This window comes from Arvicola amphibius, chromosome 10, assembly GCF_903992535.2.
Source record: "Arvicola amphibius chromosome 10, mArvAmp1.2, whole genome shotgun sequence".
Lineage (NCBI taxonomy): Eukaryota > Metazoa > Chordata > Mammalia > Rodentia > Cricetidae > Arvicola > Arvicola amphibius.
Window position 1 is genome coordinate 9,354,244 of NC_052056.1, and position 8,927 is coordinate 9,363,170.

General features: G+C 37.0%; 1 protein-coding gene across 1 annotated transcript; it reads right to left on the bottom strand.

Annotated features, from left to right (window-relative positions):
- Positions 1–7,437: 7,437 nt before the first annotated feature.
- On the bottom strand, positions 7,438–8,052 carry LOC119825647 (keratin-associated protein 13-1-like). Its single transcript, XM_038346634.1, has one exon. It carries the CDS (start codon positions 8,050–8,052, stop codon positions 7,438–7,440), a length of 615 nt encoding a protein of 204 aa, XP_038202562.1.
- Between the last annotated feature and the right edge of the window lie 875 nt (positions 8,053–8,927).

Genomic DNA, 8,927 nt, shown 5'->3' on the forward strand with positions numbered 1-8,927 from the left:
GCCAGTAAGGTTAGTGTGCCTTTGGTAAGTTATCATTTGAAAATATTATTTTATTTTTATTTTTTCATGTCTGATTGAATAAAAGCTATTTGTTTGTCTTTATTAGTTAGTTTCAACTGAATTTCCAAGCTGTCTGATGAACTATTTCCTCTCCATATTTATGAAGTCTCTCCTGTTCAAATTTAATATTTTTCAAATTTGATGGTATCCACAGCCTTTCTTCTTTTGTGGAAACAAAGGCAAACTTTTCCCAGCATAACACATATCCTGGTTTCCATTTTGAGGTTAATACCTCTTTAGGATATACAAAATGATTTAATTCAGCAGGTTTTTTTTGTACTATTCAATGTCTCTCTATAGCTATTTTTACTTTCTTACTAGCATTTAAAACATTTTAAGTTAATAAAACACTGTATAATCTATCTCTGGTTTTTCTGTTTATTAAATTTATCTTTTAAAGTACAATTCAATCTTTCTATGACTGCTTGCCATGTAGAACGGTGTGGTATGGCTGTAATATGCCTTATATTGTAATGTACAAAAGACTGTTTTATTTTACTGGAGACATATGCTAGAGTATTGTCAGTCTTAATTTGTACAGGTATCCCCATGATGGCCATAACTTCTAATAAATGTGTAATTGCAGAATCACAATTTTCCAAACTTAGAACAGTTGCCTATTGAAATATTCAATATATATCTATGGTATGCTGCAATTTAATTTCCCAAATTCTGCAAATAAATTGTCTTTCCTGTCCCTTGTTGATCTGCATTCATTAGGCCAATACTGGCTAAACCTTCTGCATATTCCAAAAGCCTCAGACCTTCTGTTTTGATTATCACTGGAAAAAGCATTGTCTCTAGAAGTGCCTTGCCTACAAGCCCTTTTCAAATGTCCTTGGTATCACAATTTAAACATCTGACATTTTGATTTTTTTTAGTTGAAAGGAATATATTTTATTTTTTTCATTTTGATTTTTATTTACTTATTTATTTTATTAAAAATTTCTGCCTCCTCCCCACCTCCCATTTCCCTCCCTAGTCTGTTTAGATGCACACCTTCCTGGACCTGGATGGAGAGGGGAGGACCTTGGACTTCCCACAGGGCTGGGAACCCTGACTGATATTTTGATGTTTTTGATAAAACTTTTAGAAATTGCTTCTTTTTTCAGAATAGCATCATAAATATGAGACCTGCTATAATTCCAATCCATTCACCTATTGGGGCTGATCTTGCCTTTAAAGGCCCAATCACCTTTTTGCATTTTGAATTAGCATTTTCAAAAGCCAAAGATTTAAATAATATTTGACTGGCTTCTAGATCAGATACAATTCTATTCACAGATGAATCTGTCTTTGCAAAGTATTAGTGGAGGCTTTTTTTAGGCCTTGTAGTAATTTTGTAATTGACTCAGACCTCTTTCCTAATTCTTCAGCCTTGTCACAAGAATTTAAAGGTGCTAAATGTCATAGTGCTAAGGTGTGATCATCATATGCAAGTTGCCTTTGTAACTCAGCATGATGACTTAAACCTAGAAATTGGTTCTGGGAGAAACTGATACTGCTAACCCTATTTTGTCGTTCTATGGCCCTAGCTCCCTCTTTCCACCATGTTCACGATTTTAAATGAGGACTAGCTTCCAATATTGCTCTTGCCAATTCTTTTAAGTGTTGGGGAAAAATTCTATTCTGAGTTGCCCATGAATTTGACACCTGCTTAGAATATTGTGAATCAATATAATATAAAATGACCTCTTCTTTAAACCTCCTAAAATCTGATATTTCTAAGGGACTCCATTCAATTGCCATTTAAGCTCAGGGTTATTTATAATCCGCTGATAGTTCCTGTATCATAACTGGATAAACTAAGGTTGCTCTTCTAACCATGAGCCACACCGCTTCAGTTTCTTTATACAGTGGTAGATTCTTGTCTAAATTCCTTTGTTTGTGTCTAAGAATTTTTCTTATTTTCATTTATGATTCTTTCTAAGGCTTGATTATTATCAATTCATCTTTCACTTTTGACACAAAAAACACTATGGCTATTGAGAATAAAGTATAAATTACCAGATTGTTATTAATTATAGTCGATATTATTTTGATCTCAGTTATGTCATTTTTTTCATTGTCTGCTATTTCCACACCATCTAGAGTATCACTATACAACGTCCTAACACGCTATATTATGATATTTCCCACCTAAACATGGGAAAGATTTCCTTTTAATTTTCCTTAACTTTCTCCTTGAGAACTTCTAGGTGTCTTACCAGATCCAATGGCTTCTCAGTTTGTCCACAGCTGGTGGGATTTATCTGTCCATGTGATCATGACATGCATTTGAGTGATTTGTATTAACAGAATTTCAGTCAATGTGCTGTACCTACAAAGATTATGGAGCCAGGCACTATGGTGAAAACCTGCTAGCTCAGGGAGACAAGGAAAGCACAGGGCTGACCTTTCTCCTCCTCCAGTGTGTCAGAAGAAGAGCTTTTGCCTACCTCCTACACTGTCTCAAACAAGACTCCTCCAATTCCACGTCTCTCCGTTCTACTTCCTGTGTATCTCTCTATCCATTCTCCTGATTCCCTCTTACTCTGTATGGTAACTTCCTGTCAACTGGCTGCTTGCTTCACCTCTTGACCTGTGGAATGATATTTTTATTTAATACTGTTTACAATAAGTCAAAAATTCCTGGATTAAAGAAATATGTTAGGGCCGAGTCACAGTATAACTAGAAACGTATAACTGGAAACAGGTTTTTTCCCCCAGGAAATAATGTAATCTTCAAGTTCATAATTTGATTAAATATCCTAAAACAGTGTGTTTTTATATGTTAGAATTGATGACATTTCTTCAATGAATGTGGTGACCTTCATCTTCTAAAAACTTTTAGTTTAAATTGGATTTTGTCCACTGTGCCGCTATCGATAACTGCTTATTTCTCAGGTCCATATATTTGATATGCTGGTTTCCATTCTTTACCTAAATGTGAAATCCATTGCTAATGGCAAGATCCATTCACTAGAGGCAGAAAAATGTTGGATTTTGTTTTTTAAGTCAATTGGTTTGTTAGTCACATCCTCTTTGGAAGTTGGAGATCATTGAACTATACCTGAATGTTTTGTAATTTTATCATATTGTTGTTTCTCGGGGAGGGGTGTCTCTTTTTACTTACATTTTATGCATTTGCTATTGATTATTAATTGCCCATGTCCGTTTCAGTTCATCCTTCTCTGCAGTCCAAATAATTTCTTCCAGCATGCTCTGTAAATCAGGATCAGTGATCATAAATTACTTTATTCTGTCTCTTTTGTAGATGATTTGTGCTTTTCTTTCAATTTAATAGATAGTTTTCTGCTTACAACAGAATTAACTGGAAGTTTATTCTTTTAGGACTTTAAATTGGATCAAAGAATTCTAAGAACTCAAAATATTAAATTTTTCTATACAGCAATCATGCATTATTTTAATGAGCCTACATTTATCTCTTACATATTTTAATATACTTTCATTATTCTGTATATTTGGTGTCTTACTTATGTCTCCCAGTGTTTCTGTACTTATCTTGCAAATGTGATACTATTCAGTAAACTTCTTGTACCTATATAGGTATTTTATTATTTAGGTTTAAATGAATTTCTGTTAGTAGTCTCCTTCTTCTATGAACATAATTTGAGTATTTTTCCGTCCTGTCTTGTTCCAAAGCTCTTCCATGCTCCATTTATATTCCTTTTAAAATTTTATCATTGAAGTTTACCAAATGATCTATTTCCAACTGTTTGTCACCCATCACTGACTTAATATTTTCACCTTGGTCTATTTATTATTTAGTGACTATTTTCACTAAAGTTTTCAATGTAGCATATTGTGATTTTTTAACATCATTTCAGCTTAGATTTTCTTCAGAAATTCCATTTCTTCATTGAATTCTGCTTTCATATTTGGAATTTGATTTCTCATTCTACTGAAACATTTTCTTTTTAATTCATGGAGTATATCAATGCATTTATTCTATTTTTCCGACATAGCTGAAATCACTACTCCGAATAGTTTGTCTTGACTTTTTCCAGGTTTTTCTCATTAGGAACTTGGTAATATTGTGTTGCTTTTGATTCTTTCCTCATACTTAAGCATACAGAACATTTTTTTGGATATATCTTTTTATTTCCTTTTAAAAAGAATTTATTTTTTATGTGAGAGCCTTATAGTAGGAATTCAAATCAGTCAAGATGATTATCAAATGATAGGAAAAATACAGCACTTATACACATGGGATATTACTCAGCTGTAAATAGAATGAAACCATAAAATGTCTGGGTAAGTGGAAGAAAATGGGAACAAATCATATAGGGTGAGAACACTCTGACACAAATAAATAATCCCCATATGTTGTTATTCTGATCCAAACTAGGTTTGAAAATATTGTTTTCTATATTTAGCCTAGAGAATCCATGGAAGGCAAGATACTCAAAAGAGAACACTGGAGTGAGCATCTTGAATTGCCATGGATGAAATAAGTAGGAATGTTGAGGTGGAAGACTTGAAGAATAGAAGGGTGTGGGTATGAGGACCAAAGATTTCATAACACTTAACCAAAATGAAAGAAATATGAGAAATCTTTATGAAATTCTAGGATCTTCAACCCAATAAAACATCTCCATTTTAGGGACTAATAGATCACAGTTCCTGTGTGCTCTTTAAAAGAATAAAAATTTAAAAAAATCTATAAAAGATGGTCATCTAAATTAGAAAATGCAAAGAGTGTTTACATACCACTTTGATCCACATTTAGTTTGTGTTCCATCATTTTCACTCTCGTCAATAAAATATCTTTTATTTATTATTTATTTATGTATTTAGAGAAGTAAATCTGGACAAAAACCACAAAATCACAAAAATGAAGGTCACCGACTATATGTTCCTTTGTCTCTATCAAAAGAAAAATATCACTGAGGAAAAAATACAGTCAGGTTCACTTCAGGCTTGCCAAGCATTTTAAATACATTATTTAATTCTAGCAATTTGGTTTCACAATCCAATCTTAGGAATCCTCATAAAACTCTCCAAATTTTACTACTGTGGTCACAGTGATGATAATAGCACCAAGTAGTGATGATGTCATGGAAAATAACGTGAGAATCTTGCGCTGGGATATATTTACAATCATGACTGACATACTAGATGGTAGTGCTATTTCCAGCCAAGTTGCTACAGTCTAGCAAAATGGAAAATAAAAATGTAATATAACATGTGTGTGTATTCCAAATAATGTTGGCCAACAAAGTTTTGCCTAGTTACTGAATCATTGCCTTTACTGCACTCTATTGCATCACTGAATTTTTAGTCTATTTTATAGAGGCTGTGTAACTCCTACATAACACTCTATGCATGACCTGTTGCTGATCTTCTCTTAGAGCATGCTACATGTGTAACCCCTAATGCCAAAAGTCTCTGGGACTTCGGCTATTAAAATTCCCTTCACGTTGCATGATTGACTGTATCACGCCTATTTCATTTGCCTCACTGGTTTTGTTTGTTTTGGTTTGCATTTATTATGGATATATTCTCTGTATATCTTTGTGCACATAGCACCTTATCTCAGTTTTTACAAGGAGGGTCTGCTGCCATTTCTCCCTTTAATAGTTGTGAATATCCAGGATATTATAAATATCAACCAATAAAGGATAGAAGGTAAGGGGAAAATGTCCTTTCCTGTATCAGACACAGTAGTAGACATTTCCAAGAATCTTTGCAAGTGGCCAAATGTTTCTAGAATGTTGCATTCCACTAGTTCTTTTTTTATTTTTATTATTAAAAATTTTCACCTCCACCCACCTCCCATTTCCCTTCCCCTCCCTTAACTCCCCTCCCCCTCCTTTGCGAGCCCAAGGAGCAGTCAGGGTTCCCTGCCCTGCAGGAAGTCCAAGGTCCAACCCACTCCATCTGGGTCCAGGAAGGTGCGCATCTAAACAGACTAGGCTCCCCAAAAGCCAGTACATGCGGTAGGATCAAAACCCAGTGCCATTGTTCTTGGCTTCTCACTCAGCCTTCATTGTCCGACTCGTTCAGAGAGTCCGGTTTGATCCCATGTTTTTTCAGTCCAGGTCGGGCTGGCCTTGGTGAGCTACCATTAGACCAGCCCTGCAGTCTCAGTGGGTGGGCGCACTCCTTGCGGTACTGACTTCCTTGCTCAGGTTCTCCCTCCTTCAGCTCTTCATTTGGGCCTTGGGAGCTCAGTCCTGCACTCCAGTGTGGGTCTCTGTCTCTATCTCCCTCCATCGCCCGGAAGATATCTTAATTAAGGAAGCCATTTTAGGGTTAGCAAGAGACTTCACTCTAGAGGGGGTCCCAGGTATCCATGGAGATGTCCACAGCTAGTTGGACAGCTGAGGAAAAGGAGCCTGAAATGGCCCTTTCCTATAGCCATACTGATGAATATCTTGCATATCACCATAGAAGCTCCACTAGTTCTTTAAAAGTATATATTTTGAGTGATATTTTCCTTTTTCCCCCTTGAATGCCCATAATACATGCAATCTTAAATTTTCTTTAAGATACTATGTCAACTCGCTTTGTGACACAGAGAAAGCCTAGTAAATTAAGTCTCTTCATAGAAGTGATACCCTTCCCGTCAGTTGATTGGATTTGATCCTGGGAGGTGGTAGGAGGCTCCTAGCACCTCCTGATCCAAGATTATTGCCCTTGTCCTTATGTGTGAGGATGAGGTGCAGGAATCCTTAGGCAATCACATGAGGCAGGAAGATTAGCATGTACACCAATATGTAAATGTCTATCAGTCCTGAGAATTGTTAAGAGCTTATTTCTCCTGACTGAAAATCTGCATTCAAATACTAAACTTGATATTTCTCTTATATATGGAATTCAGCTCGTAAATTATATAATCTTTTTCTTGGTGTTGGCATTTCTAGCTAACATCCTAATTGTTTTGGTTTCTTGGCTCAACAGAAATTCATGTACTTTAATCTTAGGCAATTAACACTAGTTGAGCCCTATTGTTTGGACATGAATAATGATCTTCCTGGAATTAACAACTTCCAAATAAAGAAAAGCAAACTAATGCCAGATCATATACCCCAAATTCAGCTAGACAATCCTAGTGATCTTAAGTCTTCCAAACCACAAGCGCAGAAACTGAGAGAAGAAACAATAATGTGAAAAATGCATGAAGATATCAGATTACACAACTTTATTAGATGAAATTTTCATTTTTCAAATGGTCTTAGAGAGAAAGCCAATAGCATCTGAATACATCATCAGTACAGAGAGTAGAGCATAATTTTGGGTGACGCACTGATCTCATAATCTGCTGAAGTTTGGAGAGGAATCTGTTAAGGGAAGGATGATATGATATCAGTAGGAGTTAGGCAGGGAAGCAAGAGCTTTTGAGCATAGACTTTGACATAGGAAAACAAAGACTTAGCAGCTGATTCCATAGAGGCCTGATCCACAGATTGGTCTGTAACAAGGTTGACAGGAAAGAGGCACCGAGTAGCGCGGATAGCAATATCTATATCCAAAACTCAAGGAAGGGAATCCAGTAACTCCACAGTTCAGAGATCTGAAGCTACTGGGTCCACAGGCCCCTGAGTAGCAGCTTCTAGATCCATAGCTCAGGGAACGGCAGCTACTGGATCCAAAGCCCAGAGAACCAGCATATGTTCCCCAGCTGGGACTGCAAGGTGTGGATCTCCTCTGGTAGTCACAGGCTGTCTGGAAGGGCCTGGAGACCAGGCAGGACCTCTGGCAGCTGGTGGGTTCAATGCAGGTCTCCTGACAGCCGGTGTTCAGAGAGGACTCCACCTGGCAGGGTCTGGACACCATGCAGGACCTCTGGCAGCTGGTGGGCTCAATGCAGGTCTCCTGACAGCCAGTGGTCAGAGAGGATTCCACCTGGCAGGGGCTGGGAGAGCACCTGGTAGTGGTGTAGACCAGGTTGCTGGGGTAGGAAGAGCCACAGGAGGAACCTGAAGAGGGTAGGCAGTGCCTAAAGAATTGGGAGGAGAAGTTTCCCGAACAGCAGCTGTAGGCCATGTTGAGAGGAGATGTGAGCTTAGCTGGATATACCTGAGAGGACTCAGAGTTTGAATATCACCCTGTGGAGAGCTGGGTTTATATACTCTCAGCAACAGGTGTGGTACCCAGCTGTCTCATCCTTGATGCATTTGTGTGCTTCCTGGTTTACAACTGTGAAACAGTAACCTCTGTAATTGTAGTTGCATTTGAATAGTTTTCTGCACCGTATATTTATGGATGTTTTCATTTTGCTATAGTTAGGACAATGAGCTACTGCTATGTCAGAGATGCCATGATTGACTGTTTTACACTAATGCTTATTCTGTCATGTCTAGGAAAATCCCTGCACTTCCTCTTGACACAATTTTTATGTGTTTTATCAGATGTTATACAAAAATAATTTATTTCTTTGGTATTTGATGTTTGTAACATGTATCTTTCATGCTAATGAACTTAGTGTTATTTTGAGAATCATGTAAAACCTATTAAAGGCTAGCCTTACCTGTCACCATTGATGTTCATTTTCTAAAATTATTCCACATAGCTTATAAAGTTTTACCTGTATATTTCACACAAAGACATATTAGTCATAAAGGCCAAGGAAACCTGACTAAGATTGAAATGGTCAGAGCAAGCACAAGACAATGATAAGTGTCATGATTCCATGGAGCCAAAATATAAGAGAATCAGAAGTGTAAACCTTTGTGGATTTGGATCAAGCTCTAAAAAGACACTGTAGAATAGAAGAGGGAAGAAATTTTATATCCAGGGTGTGATAGGCAGACTGAAGTATAGTGGATCTCATCTGTGTTGGACAGGAGGACTGAGATACTGGATATCATCTGTGGGATGGGAGGCCTGAGTCTCTGGATCTCATCTGTGTTGGAGGGTGG

What these genes read in the sequence shown, in the direction of transcription:
- LOC119825647 (XM_038346634.1), bottom strand. Translation starts at nt 8,052, where the DNA reads ATGGCCTACAGCTGCTGTTCGGGAAACTTCTCCTCCCAATTCTTTAGG.